Genomic DNA, 18,804 nt, shown 5'->3' on the forward strand with positions numbered 1-18,804 from the left:
CTGCGTTAGACAAAAAACAAAATATTAAAAGCAGCTGTGACTACATATGACTCCCAGGAAGATTCAAGCGGCACCACATGCAGGATACTATATATATATATATATATATATATATATATATATATATATATATATATATATATATATATATGTATGTATATATATATATATATCACATGATGGTCACCATGCATGTACCTTTTTTTTTTCTCCAGGCACCCCAGATTCCTTCTCCCAGTTGCACACTTGCCCCTACTGCTCCCGGGGCTACAAACGCAACGCCTCGCTGAAGGAGCACATCAAGTATCGCCACGAGACCAGCGAGGACAACTACAGCTGCTCGCACTGCAGCTACACCTTCACGTACCGCTCGCAGCTGGAGAGGCACATGAGCCACCACAGGGGCACCAGGGAGCAGGTAACAACATGAGTGTCAAAGTGCATGACACGAGTGGGCTGATGCACTGTAGGGGAATATATTTATTTAATGTAAGTCTATCTGCTTTACTAAATGCATATGTAAAGGCGAGCAACGCAGTAGTTAATTCCTTGTTGCTTATTTCATAGTTGCTCTTTTTAAACTGTATCTGGTTATTTTTGGCAGCTTTTTATCTTTGTTTTTTTTTTTCTTTTTTTTTTGCTTACAGGTCTTTTGGTTTTGTAAGTGAATTCATTGACCTTTGGTTTTTCCTTTCATGCGCTGTGATTTATTATTCCTTCCTTTAAAATTAACATGCACCTTCACAGTCTGCAGATCTAAGCAAAAACAAAAACCTCTGCATAAATTATCAATGTTCCTTTTAAACCTTTGACCAAGTGTAAACTGCAGTAGAAAACTGCAGTGTGTTGGTTAAAAGGTTAAAGCTTGTATTGACCCCAATGAATACTAATCAACTCATAGAAACAAGAGAATAAAAGCTTTTCACTTCTATCTATCATGTGGACACTTGTTGACACATCTCTTGCAGCAGCTTCTCATCACCTTCCTCATCTTGTTCTTTTTTTTGTGTTTTTTTTGTTGTTTTTTTTTGTCTAATCATCACGTTTCCCAGACGACGGGAGGAACAGGTGGAACCCGTAAATTCAAGTGTACTGAATGTTCCAAGGCCTTCAAATACAAGCACCACCTGAAGGAGCACCTGCGCATTCACAGCGGTGAGCTGTTGCTGCGGCAACCATCACTTTCTGTCTTTCACTCAAACAAACACACACACACACACACACAGCCGGACACAAACAGAAGCTGCTGTTCAAAACTCCAGACCACTCACGTCTTCTTTAGTAGAAGTTAATTATTAATTGGTTAGCTCTGTTCATTTTGATATGAGGATTTTAATTATTCATTCATTTATTTTCAATATACATGTGTGGCCTTTTGTTTGTTTTGTGGAATTCAAAAATCATGCTCATCCGAACATAAAAAATGTTAACCATAAAAAAAAGAGAGAAAAGGTTGGAAATCTCATTAAAAAATATGAAATAAATGACTGTAAAAAGTAAACAAAAGAAACAAACAAGTTACTGGCCAGTGAACATCACAGACACTGACAGCCAGGTTGATACAAGTGCCCATTTTTTTAGTAAACCCCTTTTCTATTTAGCAAAAGAAGCCAAATATCTCAAATGATACTTATTGTTTTAAAACTAACAGCTGTATAAAAACTTAACATAAAAGTTTACATACAACAGTTCTGTAGGTACCGCTGGAACTCCACAGATCAATCTGTTAATTTGTGCGACTTAAACCGAGCTTTGCCCACGAATGAACTCAATTTCCCAGAGTCCTCAGGTTTTCACACCTATACATGAACTCTATCCCCGAACCCTCCCCCAATCACCATTGGTCAGTGTGACTCATGATGTCACCAGGTAAACAAAACCAGAACTCCACCTCTGCTCCTCCTTTTTTCTCCTCACCACTGCTGCAGGAAGCAACAGAAAGGGCTCTCTTCTCCTGGACTGCAGCTGTGCTGCAGCATGCAGCTGAGCTAGGCTCTCCCTCTCCCCTCAGTGTGGCCTGCTAACAGAGCACACACACACACACACCAAACCCTGTTCTTAACGGCAGGACATGAGGGCCTGCTTAAGATTAATCAAGATTCAGTAAACAAGTTATCTAGCACCAGCAGCTACAACACAAGTCTGCCAGCTGATTTTTACAAGCAAAGGAGCCACAAAGCAGAATTAGCTCACTGCTAACTCTGCAAGGACTAAACAAAGGAGCGACCTGGGCCCTCCGGCCTGCACAACTGGATCACTGACTGTCCAGTAAAGCCTGCACAGCTCTTCCAACCTGACTCATCAGCCAAAAACCTCTCTTCCCATTGGTAATGTACTGGGTGTAACATTGCATAGTAGCACACAGCTAAACAAGACTGTTTAACTTAATCAATGTGCATGTATTGATCTGGTTTAATGTTGATCATTGAACTCTATTGTTATGATGACCGTTCTTAGTCAGATAATTGGATTAAGTTGATGTTATCAAGCTTCACACACATACTTAGACTTGCATGCAAACTACCTTTCCTTTTTCCTAAACTGGCACCTTTCTTACACAAATTGGCTTTAACAGACATACATGCATAGAGGAAACAGAGCTCACACATTTACACACTCTTTTTGTTTTTGACCTAACACATGTGTGCATACTCAAATGCACAGAAGAAGAGCACAGAAGACACTCTCTTTTCCTTTGTCCCCTCTCATGCAAGGCATGTAGGTCCGTCTGCAGACTCACAGCACCTACATGACACACCCACTTGGTCAGGTTTAAGCATGAGCAGGGAGAGGGTTAGGGTTACATGTCAAGGGGGGTGGGGGTGTTGTGTAACAAGCTGTTAAGGTGACAACAATGGAGGAGGGGTCGTGTAGGAAAGTGGGCGTGTCCTGCAGTAAAGTGGGCGTGTCGCGTGGGTCTGCAGAGAGACCCTTCTCATGCCATGTGGTCCTGGTGTCCATCTATGTAGTTTTCCTTTGTCTCAGCCAGCACATGAGGTACATGTCAAGTCTCTTAATTTCATCCTCGTTTCCTTGACTTGGTTTGGTGCAATTTCGGTACAGCATGCAAAAGGTAAGGTAGGAAATAACATTTTGGCCATGCAACAGTGGCTCATTGGCTGTAACATTATACATTACTTTCACTGAAACAGTTCATTTGTTGTGCAGTGGAAAAGGAAAACAATCTTTTTGTTTCTTGCAGGGAGTCAGGACACCGGCTGACAGCTGTTTTATGCTGATTTATGGTCTAGATGTATACAAAGTAGTTCAAACTAGCTCCACCTCCAGCAGCTACAACAGTAACATGCTGCTCTAACACTGATGCTTCATAATAATAATGTCGTATATAATCATGTATCAGTCAGGGGGACCAAACCACTACTTTAAGTACAATACTTTAACTATATTTTTCTGTCAGAACTGGTTCCTACGACGTGTTATCTGATCACGTCAGAAATCAAATGTTTTTATCGTTGATCTGAAGGGCTTGACTCGTAGGCGGAGTGATACGCTGACCATCACAGAGGGGAGGGACGAAGACACGTGACATAACGGAGATAACGGAACATATTTTCATAATATTGTTGCACTCGGTCGGTTTTGCAGGTCTCTCGTTTGTCAATCTGGGGGCAGCGACACAACAGTGTAATCAGGGTAACCAGGTTATTTTGGTTAAGCTGCCTAGCAGGCTAGCATACATCCATGCTACAGCTAAGTTGTGCGCTGCTAAAACGTTCCGGTTGGAACTCGCGCTTTAGAATTATTGTTCCGCACGTCCGACTAAATGGATTATTAAACTATTTTGATAGTAATTGTTCGGATCAGGGAGCGTATTTTTCGTATGACTGCATGCACCGAATCGTAACATCCGTACCGTGACGATTCGGGACGAACACACGCACCGTTACACCCCTAGTCTGTATTTATTGATAATCTGATTGTGAATTCATTGTTTCATAACCCAGAATATAATTAGGTTGCCTTTTGAACAGTGGAGAATATTTATCAGGCTAAATGTTTCAGGGAAAATTGAAATTATGCTCAAGAATTTTCAGCCTCACATGTGATTGAATAGAAATGACGACAAATGACGTAAAATATAAATGTGTTTAAAGTGTTTCTTGCTGACAGACAGACTCTCGCTAACTTTAATTTCATCCATAATAAAAGTTAAGGGGGGAAATAACAGATCATGAAAAGAAAATCTGGAGAAATCCGAAGAAAATCAAATAAATGTAGGAAGTTGTTTATGGTTAATTTTGATCAAATTTATTTCAGATTTTTAACTAGATGGTTAATCATAAAATTAATAAAATATAAAACTTAGGAGTGATACACTTGAGTTTAATCTGCAATCTGTCTCCACTCAGTTATGTTGTTATTTATCAGATCAGTCTGATCAGCTGCAGCATCCAATCTTGACTGATATCCTATAAGGGGGTGTGTCAGCTGGTAAAAGACTTCCATGAAGGCTGTTCTCATGTATCCTCGCTCATGGCTCCTCAGAGACCACTCCTCGCTCCTTTAGAGCAGAAATAAGAGCTTTGAGACTGCCTTCAAGATGGTGGACCAGAACGACTTCTGGTTCAAGTGAAGAGCGAGGAAAGATCAAAACAAGAGACTTGAGACATATCCATGGTCGGAGGCAACCATCTTGTTTTTGTTTTTCCTTGTTCCAATACACACACACTCACTTGTATACAGCCTCTTTACTTAGACTACATATAGTGTGTTTTGCTCCTTTCTAGTTTGATACATTTAGACAGATTACATATTGTGTTTTACTTTTATCTTCTTTTAATAAAATGCTTTTGAATAAACACACTGTCTATTTAATGTTGTACAAAAGTGAATACTGCAAACCTCTGCACTGCAAAGAACTCCAAAATCCTTCAACATTTACTGGGTATTGATGTGGTAATTTTGGTTGTAGTTATTAAGTTAATTATTAATCAGAGTTCCAGATTGACGGTTAGTGTTTTTAATGAGACTGAATAAATTAATTAGCTATCAGTTTTCCCTGTCTTTAAGAGTGGTTTCCTGATAAATTAAATCCTATTATTTAATATAATTATTAATTGTTTCTGATAATTACTAATTATTTCTGATAGCCAAATTTAATCTAAATGCTCTACATAAAATGGTTCATGATCTCTACAGTTTAATAAAATAGTTTGCAAAATTTTGATTTAAACCAGGAACTATTTGATCATATCAGAGCATTAAAAGAAAAAAAAAACAGTAAATTAAAATCAACTTAATTTAAAATACAACAGAGCTTCTCTTTTTTTAACATTTTTTTTGCAATTTCTCTGTGTTCCCCTTTTAGGTGAGAAACCATATGAATGCTCAAACTGCAAGAAGCGATTCTCCCACTCAGGCTCCTATAGCTCCCACATCAGTAGTAAGAAGTGTGTGAGTGCAGCACCCCCGAACGGTGTCACTCGGACATCGATCAAGATCAAGTCCCCTCCCACCACCACGACCACACCTGTCATGATCGCTCCAGCCCGCATGATTTTGAAAGAGAAGACTGAAAGCAAACCCCTCCAAGAGCAGCTCCCCGTCACCCAGATCAAATCTGAACCTGTGGAATACGAGTGCAAGCCCGTGACGGCAACACCGGCGACATCAGCTGGTGCCAACGGAGTAGTGAACGGAGGGACGACGACGTCGACTACGGTCCAGGCTGCAGCGCTGCCTCAGGGCGTGGCTATGGTCGTACCCACAGTTGGCTTAATGTCGCCCATTAGCATCAATCTGAATGACTTGCAGAACGTGCTGAAGGTTGCCATGGATGGAAATGTGCTCAGGCAGGTGTTGGGTACAGCCAACAGGGTGGTGACGCAGGGGAAGCAGGGAATCGTAGTCCAGCAGCCACAGCAGCAGATCATCAGCCTGCCGGCCTTCGTGGATCACGACGGCACCACAAAGATCATCATCAACTACAGCATCAGCCCTGCAGCCGCCACCACTGCCACTACCCAGCCTGCACCGTTTATTGTTAAAAATAGTCCTCTCCCCGCTCCTACGGTTACCACCGCTGCAACCCCCACCCCCACCAAAACAGATAGACCCTCAACCCCAGAGGTGACTGACCTCACCATCGTCAAGGCAGAGCCAGAATCAGCACCCGTCACAGACACGGAGACGGTGGTGGCCGCACAGACAGAAAAAGGAACTGTTAAGACTTCACACACTGAAAAAGCTCAGATGCCAAAACCCAGCAGCCCCAGTACATGTTTACTATGTGACGACTGTCCCGACAACCTGGAGGCGTTGCACCTGCTCCAGCACCGCAAAGCAGCCAACGGGGAGGCCGTAGACTCCGCCGCCCTGGACCCCTCGTTCGCTGCTCTGCTAAGCGAGGCAGGGGTGACGCTGGAAGAACCACCTGTGGACGACCTCCTCTCACTCCTCAAGACCTACTTCGCCTCCAACGCCAATCCCAGCCAGGAGGAGCTGAGAAAGATCTCGGAGTCTGTCAGTATTCCCGTGGACGTGGTCAGAAAGTGGTTTATCAAGATGAACTCTGGGAAAAATGTGGGCAAATCCTGCAATGACACAGCGGTTTCCAAAAAGACTGAAACCACAAATTCCAATTCAGAGGATGTCTCAAATCAGAATGGAGAGACCGAGGAAGAGATCAAACCGGAAGCATCCGCCAAAGCCTCAACAGAATCTGGAAGCGCTTCCCCTTCCTCGCCACTAAGCCTCAACACCGGTGACCTCGTCATCGTTAAAAGCGAGCCAGAAGACCCCGAGGCCCCGGACTCCCAGGCTGAGCCCCTGGACCTCTCCCTTCCTAAACATCTTGCAGCAGCGTTGGAAACCAAAACGACAACGCCTCCCGCCAAACAACAGGAACATCCTCTGAACCTGACCTGCCTGAGGAAGGAGCAGCTCGAAGGTCAAACCATCTACGTCAACACGCCTCAGACCGGAAGACCTGTCAACATCGTCACCGCCGCGCAGCTGCCCACGTTGGTGGCCATCGCTAGTCAGGGCACGGTGGGCTGTCTCAGCGCCATCAACACCACAACGAAGCGAACCATCCTCATCCCCCAGCTCACCTACACCTACGCCACTACGGCCGGCAGCGCCACCGGAGCAAAGACTGTCGTACTCAACGGACATAAGGTTGGTAGTCTGGAACATTATGTTTCCCAAACAATATTTCCTCTGCGGGGTTTTAGACATTTTGATTTGTTTTCTGATGATCAGGCCACTGAGGTAAATCCAAAACTACTCAAAAAATATGCAGTAGATTATCTGGAAACAGTGAAAGTTGCGGATGCCTTTGAATGCATGCACTGCTGTAAGAGGTAGGAAAAAACATTTAGTATTTATTCATAGTAATGTATTTAACTCCATCCAAGTATTCAGCTGTAAACTGCTCTTATGTTTCAGGCTCTCCAGTCCCATAAACAGCTAAGTTAGTCGACAGCAGTTATACAACCAATAATAAATATCTGTTTATCTATTCAATCTTATTTTTGATAAATAATGTATCTTAAAATTGCTACTTTTGTCTGACAGTCCAAACAAAAACCAAAGATATTTAATTTAAACTGATATTAATAAAGAAGGACCATGTTACAACAGTATGTGATCAAAGGTTTAGTGATATGAGGAAGTTTTGGGTGTTGGGGATGGATGTAAGGATGTGTACATGTCATTATTGTGTAAAATACTCGGTTGGGTTTAAATAGTGTTATATACTGTATATGCATGTTTCACTGTATATGTCAGTATCACTAAAATGTTAAGTACTTACAAATCCTTTCCATTTAATAGTTTTATTTGTTTTTAGACAATATATGAAAGGTCCATATTTAAGAATGAACTGCAACAAAAGTCAGCTCACCCTTCATTAGTGACACTCCATTCTTTTATTCTTTCATATTTTGCCTCAGCCTCATATTTTTGATGACAGATTACATCCTCCTGGGCATAGATGATACCAGTCTTGGTATCTCTGTGGAGAGATGTTCTCATTCTTCACAGATGATTCTTCTCAGCTGCTCTTTGCTGGAGGGGTTTTGTTGCTCTACCTTCCTCTTTAAAATACTCTAAAGGTGTTAAATTGGTCAGGGGACGTACTTGGCGAGGTCATAGCTTTCACTTTTTTCTACTTAAAAACTTGTAAATGATTTTTGTAGTGTGTTTGGGTTCATTATGTTGGGTAATTCCCCTCCTGCCAACCTTCTTGAGACTGGAAGTCGTCTTTTCATTCAGTATTTGGATATACAAACCTGCATGTCATCTTCTCTGGCAACTTGCAGTTTTGTGAGCAACGGTTTTCTTTTTGGACGTCGTCCATAGTCGTTGACTTCATGCAATGTCCTTCACTGTCTGAACAGTCACTGATACACCAATTTCCACTGATAATCCTTGTGCTGAGTCAGAAGCACTCACCCGTCTGTTTTTTTTAGTGCAAGGTTGTATAAATAGTGAATTGTGCGTGCTGTCATTTTTTGAGGACGGCCACTGCACCTTCTGTTATTGGCAGTATGGGTCCTCCTATACCTCCTAACCACTGCTGCAGCTGTGTTTTGGCCTCTGTTCAGTAGCCTAATGATGATCTTCTTCCCTCTCCCATCTTTATGAAGTTCTTACCATGTGGAGCCATGTTGCATTAGACACAACTCAGACCAAAATTGAGATAGTCGTCGTGTTCACAAGTTCTTTTATGACCGTGTTCAGGCAATTTGTCTAAATTGGAAGTCACAGGTGTAATCATTTAGTCTATCTAACCTGTTTGATTTTAATTGCACATAAGACCAAATACCCTACACTTCACCTGGAAAACACTACAGTTATTGTGATAGTGATATTGCACTGGGTGTATTCAGTTTTCTTGTACACTGTATAAAAGACCCTCTACCCATGTACCTTGAAGAATGAATGTTGCCCTTCTTGCAGTGACTTTGTCTGGGATGATGTAGGTGAGGCTGACAAACCGTCAGCACGCCAAACCGCAGCAGCCATTACGTCAGTAGATGAGAGTTGGATATTCTCCCGGATATCAATCTGAGAGTGATGCAGACAAATATAAAACCCCCTCTGAGTGAATCTCATCATGAGAATATGTGCCTGAAACATTTGGCAGTCCTCCACCTGATTGTGTTTTCTCAGATAACAGATCAGCACATATTTCAACTTCTGGTTTCTTGGACTCGCTACATTTAAATGTTTCAAAAGAAACTTTAAATCAAAAGCAACCACTTCCCTGCAAAGAATGAAATCATATTTTTTAAGAGCACTCTGCTTTTTATCCTCGCTGAGTTGCTGAGCAGCTCCACTGCAGCAGCTGAGGTGTAATGTTAAAGGAAAACTCAATCAAAGGAAGAGATTCACCTCAGACAATAAGGGCATTCAAACTAGTGATCGTTTGATTAAAAGCTAATTCTCTTCACCTTTTTAGTCATTGCCTCCACTTATATTTACAATTACAGACGGAGAAGAGACTGGACAGCAGCTCTGATAGCATTTCTGTGGCGGAGGAGCAGAACGACGCGGATTTCGCGGTGATCAAGAGGCGGCGGCTGGAAAACGGCGTTTACCCCTGTGATCTTTGCTCCAAGGTCTTCCAGAAGGGCAGCTCCCTGCTCAGGCACAAATACGAACACACAGGTATGATTTTAGGACGAACAAACATGACAGCATGCCTTCAGGAAAAACATGATCTCACATCTTTATGTGCTGTGCTAACACTAATGCGTTAATTTGTTTGTTTCATTGCATTAGACAAAGATTGTTTTAATAAATCTGTTTTATTTTATCCAGCAGCATTTGTGTTTTTTCCCTCTGTGTAGCCCGGAGTGAGGTTTTAGTTTTCAAGGCTGTGATTTTTACATATGACATCATACCTCGTTAAACGTGTTATACTTGGTGTGATTGTTACATTTATAGGACACCTGGCCTGTAAATGTAGCAGCTCCGAGGCATCGACATCAGTATTCATAGAGATGAGATTCTTGAGGTGAATTAGGTGAATATTTTCCCTGAAGCTCCAGCTACCCTCAGATTGGAAGGTAGCCATAAAGTCTGTTAACAATGTGTGCGCTGAACTACTGTGCACAGGTCGGTTCAGCCGCGACATCATCCACCTACACACACACACACACAACATATCATCTCTCTGGGTTTATAGGCTGCTGATTTAATTATGATTAGTCAGCAATGAGTTGGGTAGGTGAATAGATCTCTAAATGTCAAAACTCCACTGTGAACAACTTCTCATACCTTTTACAACAGAGTAAATATGGAGAATAGTGCTTATTTCACATTATATTTTATTATAAGAATATGACCTCATTACCTTACAGCAGTGGCTCCTAAACTTTATGGCTTATGACGTCTTAAAACAAAGCAGTACCTACTTGTCACACTTTTTATCTGCTGAATATGTCCATAATCCATCATCTCTCCATTATTTTCTCAATTAGTCATTTGATTTATAAAACATCACCGTTACCCAAAAGGCCAAGGTGCAACCTGAAATGTCTTCTTTTGTCCCGATCAATAGTCAATAACCCAAAGATATTCAATTTACTACCATAGAGGACTAAAGAAACCAAAAAATATTCACATTTAAGAAGCTAGAGTGAGAGAATTCTGGCATTTTTAAATAAAAATTGATGCAAAACGACTAATCGATTATCAAAATTGTTGATGATTAATTTTCTGTCGATTGACTGATCGTTGCAGTTCTGATAATTTTGTGTTTTCTGCGACTCAGTGGGCAGAATCAGACCCTCAGGTTGGAAACCGCTGCTTTAAAATTTGTCAAAACAATCTCAAGATCTGTTTAGTCGGAGCTTTCAATCATATCACACAACCTTGATATTGATATTGATGTTGTGATACAATCAAAGGCCTCAGAGCAGCTATTAGGAGGCTCTTTTGAGTGAATGTTGTCAACTGCTTTTTAATACCAAAATTGTGCTACAACTTGTAACGTCTGCCTCTACTACATTAATCTCTCGGCTGCAGTTACTCGGCAGGTAAATGCAGTATTAGTTCCTCTCTGACTCGTTGTTTGTGTTTATCATCTGCAGGAAAACGCCCTCACGAGTGCGGCGTCTGCAAGAAGGCCTTCAAACACAAACATCACCTGATCGAACACTCGAGGCTGCACTCGGGTGAGAAACCCTACCAGTGCGACAAGTGCGGGAAGCGTTTCTCTCACTCGGGCTCTTACTCCCAGCACATGAACCACCGTTACTCCTACTGCAAGAAGGACGGGCCGAACTCGGGCTCCGGCTCGGGTCCCAGCATGTTCCAGTCGGAGCTCGGCAGTCCCGGCGCCGGCGTGCAGTCGGACAGCCGGACCACGACCCCGCCCTCCCAACTGGACTCAGACGAGAGGGAGAGCGAGGAAGAGGACGACGACGACGAGGCCATGTGCATGGACGACATCCGGGTGGTGCAGGTGGACGACGGCGAGTGCGAGATCTACGAGGGTAATTTCGACGATTTCGTCGAAGAAGAGGAGGTGGTGGCGGAGGAGGAAGAGCCGACAGGAGAAGGAGAAGAAGAAGAGGAAGAGAGAGAGGAGATGGAGGAAGAAGTCGTCTCCGAGGTGGTCACGGTGGAGCTGAGGAACGATCACCCGGAGGACGAAGAGATGGAGGAAATAACCGAAGAAAAGGAGGAAGCGGCAAGTGTGGAGACGGAGGAGATGGCAGACTGTGAAGCGGATACGGACAAAAGCATCAGGGAGGGCGCAGACGGCGGCGAACCCACAGAGGAAGTGGTGACAGACGCCAAATAAAAGGAAAGGAAAACTTCTTCGGGACAGTTCGAAACTGTTGGGTCATCTGCGTCGACTTAATGAAGACAAAACCGCATCTTGCCATCAGAAGGAAGTCATGGCGGTTGCCTGATCTTAACGGTCCACTACTGTGTACAAAAACCCAGGTGTGCCTGAACTTGAAAAAAAGAAAAAAAAAAATACAAAACAGTGACTTTTTTTCTTGTGGAAAATATCAGTGTTAAAAATTGTTTATAGAAGTACAGATTTTAAAGCCGAACTCTCCCACCAACTTGTTAGACTTGTTACTGAGACATCCCAGGTTGTTTTATTGTTTGTTTGTCTGTCTGTTTTCATTTGATCAGTGTTACTAATCTTGTTCTTGTTTGAAAACATTTTAACCTGTAAAGATGAGAAAGATTTCTATACCTTTTTATTGCCAATGAAGTTTCCTAAATCAGTATTTTATTGAGTTCTACGAACAAAAACCTCTGCACTACAGTATTCCTGGTTTACCTATGGATACATGCCTCATGCATCGTATGCCCTTCAGTGTTATATACATACACTAGCTAGCGAGATGTTGTCTGTGTTAGTGTTAAGTTAGTCTTTGCTAGCTAGCATTTTTACGTTTTGTTTTCAGTTTGACTGTTAGCCTTAAGGAAAACAAAGTATTCTTGGGGAAGGGTTGTGGGCGGGATGGGGAGTCCGGGATGAGAAACGTGGCTTCTGTACGCCATAACCAAATTTGTCCTATCAGGGAAGGTAAAGTCACAACCTCAAAGCCAGCATCGGGGCGCTGATGTTTCGCGACCCGGCGTAGCCCAGACGGACGGAGCGTCCAGGTGAAAGCTCCGCCCGCCCGGCTCAGCCGCAGCTACGAAACACACGCGCCCGTTCTTACCGAGCTTCTCCTTCTTTTTGGTTGATTTTTTTTAAGTTCTTGGTCAGTGTTTCAGTGTTTATCAGCTTAACATATGAAGTCATACATGAAGGAACAGGGCTGTTACCTGCTCCACCCCAATGCCTCCAGCCTTATGCAAGACCTGTGTGCTGTTAAAAGTGCCATTGAACAGTGTTATCATTTCTTCACACATGTAGCCAGTATTATGTCCCTCTGTTACTTACACAAGACCCATATTGACTAATGTTTGTTGACTTGCTCAGAACAGCAGCTTTACGCCACGATTATTAAAAGATCCGTTATGAGATATTAATCAGAATACGTTTGAGGCCTTTTAAAGTATTTGAACCACACAAAGTGACAGGATTAGGGCAGCAACTAACAATTATCTTATTTATCAATTAATCTGCTGCAATTAATCTCCTATTTGAATATTCAACTAATAGTTTTGTCTATAAAATGTCAGAAAGCAGTGAAAAATGCCTGTGATAATATTCCAGAGCTCAACGTTTTCTTTTTTTTTTTCCCTTTATTACCTGCCCAATTGTCCAAAACATAAAGATATTCTGTTTACAATCATATAAAACAGAAGAAGCTTAAACCAGAGAATTACTGTGATTTCTTTCTTATAAATGACTGAACTGATTAATCAACTTAAAAATGGTTGCAGATTATTTTGCTGTTGATCAACTAATGAATTCAGCCTTTTACAGTTTATCTATATAAAATAAGGCTTCTGGGTCTTTACACTCTAATTTTATTTTTTGATATTTACTGTTGAACAATAATTTTCAGTTACAGAAGAGTTTATAGAGTTGCCAACAAAACCCACTCAAAAGATATGTGTGGGATCTGATCAGAAATACATTGCACACTGAGCTTACCTGTGGATATAAAATGCCTTCTAACCTTGAAATGATCAGTTTCACTCTGATGTTTGAAACACTTAAAAATTAAATATTAATAGTCAGACTTAATGCCATAAGTCTCAAAGTTTGAAAAAATGTTTACACAAGTGCTTAAAAACAGAAAATGTTCTGTTAACAGTTTTTTGATGCTAAAAACATCCCTGAACATACAGGGAACGTTATATCTCCAACTTTCTCCACCAGATTAGTTCAAGAAATCAAAACTATATTTAGAATAAAAAATAGTTTAAAATAAGATTGAGGACTTGACACTAACATGATGAATTTTGTCAGACTTGTGCACTTGTTTTCAGATTGTTTAAAAAGAAAAATAGTGGCGAGCTGTCCCGCACTTCAGGTAACAAACGTTAGTGAATGTGGTCTCGGTTGAAGTGTTTTCAGTTGGTTTTTACCAAACAGTGTTTATTTTATTAGTCTGTTTTAATTCTGTTTGTTTTATGTGTGTCCTCTGTATGTTTTTTCAACAATGGCAGTATTAGAACCCTGTTCACAGATTTAAAAAAAAAAAATGTACCTGTTAGTTTTTAGCAGACTTTTTTATATTTATGTGTCTTATTTTTATATTTTCTTTTATGGTTATTTATTACACATTGTAGTGTACATTACTGTAGTTTGAATTGATACAATAATATATTTTAGTATGAAAAATAATCTTGAGACAAACAACAAAAAAAAAAAATTCCCAAAATGTGGTTCTGGGAGCTGAGGTTTGTTTTGACAAAAAAAAAAAAAAAAAAAAAAAAAAACATAAAAAAGAATAAAACATGTATTCTGTAAACATGACTTCTGTTTTAAGCTAAAAGAAAAAAAAAGAATGAAGTGAGAAATAGAAACTGTTACATGTGCATCCGCTCTTTGCGTCGTTATGAAGCTACTGAATTCTAAAACTCTGTGATTTTAAAAGCATGAGTCGTCGCCGTTTTAATGAAGGATCCTTGTTATGAAGAGTTACTCCTCCCTTCTTATTTCGAAAAAGCCAAATTTAGATCGTTGTCTCGCAAAACCCCCTGTTTTCTGTTCTGTGCCAACTTGTTCCATTGTACTGTCGAAGGCTGCATATTGTTTGTCCTCTACACGCCCTTTGTAAATCCACTGTCTTTTTGTATTGTTTTTATTTTTAGTTTTGATCCATTTTTATGACTCCCCATCACAATAAAATATAAGACAGCATTTCTGAGTCATGAGTTTGACTTTTTAATCTTCCTGCTGCATCAATCAAGTGGGATTAAAAATCTCTTTGGATGTTCGGTAGATGTATCTAGGACTTTTTTGCAAGTTGGTTTGGCAGTTAGACCATCCAAAATAAAGAAGGATATAGATTTGACCTTCAGTCAGTTTGTATGCAATTCTATTTCAATCAGGAGAGACTCAATTGAAGGAAAATCTTAGAGAGTAATTGCATTTATTTGATGTAATGTGCACAGTAGGGAAGGTTGAAGAAAATCTGCAGGGCTTAAAGCTCACAGAGGCGTCATAGAGTAGCTTTAAATTAATATAATACTTAATTAAATACATTGTACACATTTCCTCCTGGACTACTTTTCAGGCTCACAAATGTTTTCTTGCTTTAATCTCTGAATATGTGAGAAGTGTTTGGCGATTAGACCCCATCATGACATTTTCAGGGGGAGATCGTGTCCTGAGCTAAAGATCTGGATGGATGAGATGTGGAGCAGGACTCTGATGAGCTCAGTGGAAGGACCCATGGACCCTGGATCTGATGAACACTGGAGGTGTTGTGGGATGGAGGAGATGGTTGCGTCGTTCCGACACTGAAATGATGGCTGACAGCAGCAGAGAGAGGAACATTTTTTAAATTTTGACAGCAACAGGATGATTAGCTCACACTCTTTTTGTTTTTCTCTTTATTATTTCACATTCTGTACAGTGTTTGGACCTTTTCAACTGTTGCATACTTTGTGCTATAAAAGCCATTCAAATGTCAAACTGTGCAGCTCATTTAGCAGATGTGCTGCTATTTTCTGTTTATTCCAGTGACTTTCTATTAATTTTTTAAACATCAAAATTTATACTGGCAGTCTATTGGAGAAATGATCCAACTGAGTCACTTTGAAACTCAACGGCTCAGTCATCCCTTATCCTACAGATCTCATTCAAACTTTAAAACATTCACAAAAATTTTGTATTTTGTGTTGTGATACATTTTGTTCTTTTGGAGCAATTTAAGTCCATAATGAAGGCTTTTATAGCAGTTTTCAGACCTCATCAGTGTGTCATGTGCTCAGACACAGTGTAGAGTAGAAATTCTTTTAGACCCGAAAAAAATTTGTAAACAAGTCTCACTCCCACAGTTTTAATTCTCCAAGCTCATATCATACCTCAAAACGTTGCCACAAGCCTCCTCTCTCTCAAAATGTAAATATATTTCCCATAGAGTTATAGTTATTGAGATCTAATCCTTAATTAATAGGGAGAACACTATCCGGTTCTCATTGACTCCAATACAAACTGCAGGTGGTTCCTCCAGTTCCTTAAACTTACAGTTTCTCTCTTGTTTCAGAAACAGTTTTGCTTTTCAAAGGCATTAACAATCATTATCAGAGACTGAAACATCTCTTGTAGAAACTACAACAGGAGCAATCAAGTATTTCACACTGACATGCATTTCCAACATCAGGCTGAAAACAGGAAATGCACATTTTACATAGAGCTGAAATGATAAGTTGATTGTAGGAAAATGAATCAGCAACTATTTTGATAAATCGATTAATTGTCATCAGTTTCTCTTACGCAAACATTCCCTTGTCATAGCCTCTCAGTTGTGAGATTTTCTGCTTATCTTTGTCTTTTATGATAAATTTAAGTATTTGGGAGTTTAGACTGTTGGTCTGACAAACAAGCAATCTGAGAACATTACCCAGGGCTTTAAAAATTGTGATTGCCATTTGTCCCATATATACATGCATGGGTAAGGGGTTGATGACGCAATGTAAAGGGACCTCAACTCAGCAGCTGTTAGTCTTTAAGACGTCCATAAATGAAGGATTACTACTGTTAGACATGTAAAAGGACCCCCTCTTACCTCCTGGAGCACTCCCACCCGGCGCTGCTGCATTTTTGCCTTTTTATTTTCTTTTTCTGTTGTAGGTGAAAACAATTTTCCTCAGGTTGGAGATGAAGACTGAATCTAAATCTGGTCCAAACAGCAGATCCACACTGACACAGTATCATACAAAATAGTAGAGCACTAAATGTTCAAGCAGAGCTGTTGTGAACTCTAGATATTTTATAATTACCTTACTAATATCAATGTAGGCTTATTTTAGTCTGCTCTAAGTACATGGTGTGCAGCTGTTGTCAGGGAAAACTAACAAAAATATCATGGAAATAAATATCAGGTCAGCAGATACTGATTAAGCCCTGTAATTTTTCAAAGGAGTAGTGATGAGATTTCTCTCCTTTCATGTTCACCCTGAAGGTCCTCAAGCATATCCGTCTGCCTCTCATCAGCCCTTACTACCTCAACTATGTGATCAAGTCTCAGGATGTGGTGAAGGAGAACCAGGGCTGCCAGAGGCTCATCTCTGAGGCCGAGGACTACCTGCTGCTGAAGGGCAGCCTTGAAGAGCCCTACCGCCCTATAGGGCACAGCCACGCAGGTCCATTGTAGTGAAGACTTTGAAGGAATTTAATAAAAAGTGTATTTTTTTTGGCGAAATGGAAGTTATCACTATATTGACATGTATGATTCCATTGAATAATTTCCAGTGAGAAACATGCTGTTTTCACTTAGAGACTATTTTTACTAAGGAGTACAGATGACTGATAGGGAGCTTCGTCACATGGTGCAACGATAATCACCTGAGGCTCAATATCAGCAAAACCAATGAGCTTGTGGCGGACTACCCTGAGGAACAGGAGGCCCCTTGTCCTGCTTCCCACTACAGTGACAAAGTGACTTAGCCCATTCAACACCTGTCTTCAATCAGCTCATCACCTCTCTGGTATTTCAGCCCTAGCTCTTCACCCAGTCATTGTAAGATCGTTTTTTTTCAGCTACGGTGGTAAACAAACCTCCCCAATGCAAGTGCATTTGGAAAAGTGTTCCCTTTGTTGTTGTCTAGCTTGTTATTCATTGTCTTTCCTCAGCTATGTCATTCCTCAGCTATGTTGTTGTTCTTGTTCGTCTGTATGTCTATTAGTGGGTAAGTTCACTGAGAGAAACAAAAAACAGAGTCAAATTCCTTGTATGTGTTCACATGTTTGGCCAATAAAGCTGATACTCACAGAGCAGAAAGTTGTAGCAATGACAGTAGACAAAGCTTCAGATATAGATGTTGCTGCAAAGAAGCTAAAATGTGGATACTTCATATAATATTCTACACAATGACCACTGTTTCAAGGTATCACCAATTCAGTATCTGACCAAATGTGAAATATGGTCACAATCTGCCCTTCTGTTCCTGAGTTATGGTGTTGATTAATGGCCAGAAAAGTGTTTTTTCCAGAACATTATGATGACACAGAGAAGTTGTCCTTTAACCTTTTGTATATAAAATGTCAACCCTTCATCATTTCAGAGGACCAGCAGACAAGAGTTTAATTAATTTTATGACATCAGAAAAATGCTTGTAACAGCTTTTGAACTGGTTATTTTGACTGCTGTGTTTATTTACAACGAGATGTAGCTGTATTCATTGTTATGTTTTGTTATAAGATCCAGGCTACAACCATATTATTCCCAATAAGATTGAGAATATCTTCTGTTCAGGCAGATCTGCTCCAGAAAGCAGCATCAGGCCAAACATAAAAGTCACAGACAGACAACATACAACAATATAAGAAAGCAAAATACAGTCAAAGTCACATTAAAGAATGAGCAGAGTCAAAATTTAGTGTAAAAGTTCTCCAACATCAAACCAGCAGCTGATAAAACCTGTTTCAGTCCAGACTAAACACAGTCTGGACTGCTCCTTTATTGAGTCTGATGCATCAATCATGTCAGAGGATTGACTTCTTATTGATTTAAATGATTAATAAGGTGAAAAATATATATATTTTTTCTAAATTCTAGGAATTTCAATGTAAAGAATAACAATCTAAAAGCTCATTCTGGTTGAATCTCTTGGTCAGTAAGAGCAATACACACATTGTGAAGAAAGAAAGAAAATAATATAAATTCAAATATAATATATTTATAATATAAATATAACTTCTTCTCTGTTTCACACACATGCAATTACTTGTGAATA

General features: G+C 40.4%; 1 protein-coding gene and 1 long non-coding RNA gene across 5 annotated transcripts in view; one reads left to right on the forward strand and one right to left on the reverse strand.

Moving 5' to 3' along the window:
• Positions 1-14,761, forward strand: part of LOC137194581 (zinc finger E-box-binding homeobox 1-like) — a 72,501-nt gene extending 57,740 nt beyond the window's left edge. For 3 of the 4 annotated variants that reach the window (XM_067606617.1, XM_067606618.1, XM_067606616.1), the window contains exons 4-8: positions 216-418; positions 1,053-1,155; positions 5,330-7,140; positions 9,459-9,636; positions 11,064-14,761. In XM_067606617.1, coding sequence (XP_067462718.1) covers positions 216-418; positions 1,053-1,155; positions 5,330-7,140; positions 9,459-9,636; positions 11,064-11,779 — 3,011 coding nt within the window. In that variant the 3' untranslated portion in view covers positions 11,780-14,761. Of the gene's footprint in view, positions 1-215; positions 419-1,052; positions 1,156-2,364; positions 3,074-5,329; positions 7,141-9,458; positions 9,637-11,063 lie in introns of those variants that run through there. The other variant, XM_067606619.1, reaches the window with a different exon arrangement.
• On the reverse strand, positions 14,762-17,868 carry LOC137194582 (uncharacterized). Its single transcript, XR_010930986.1, has 3 exons — positions 17,414-17,868; positions 16,635-16,690; positions 14,762-15,375 (listed from the first exon to the last, which is right to left on the reverse strand). It is a non-coding gene; the product is annotated as an uncharacterized lncRNA (long non-coding RNA).
• Positions 17,869-18,804: the final 936 nt, after the last annotated feature.

Source organism: Thunnus thynnus, chromosome 12 (genome assembly GCF_963924715.1).
Source record: "Thunnus thynnus chromosome 12, fThuThy2.1, whole genome shotgun sequence".
Taxonomy (NCBI): domain Eukaryota; kingdom Metazoa; phylum Chordata; class Actinopteri; order Scombriformes; family Scombridae; genus Thunnus; species Thunnus thynnus.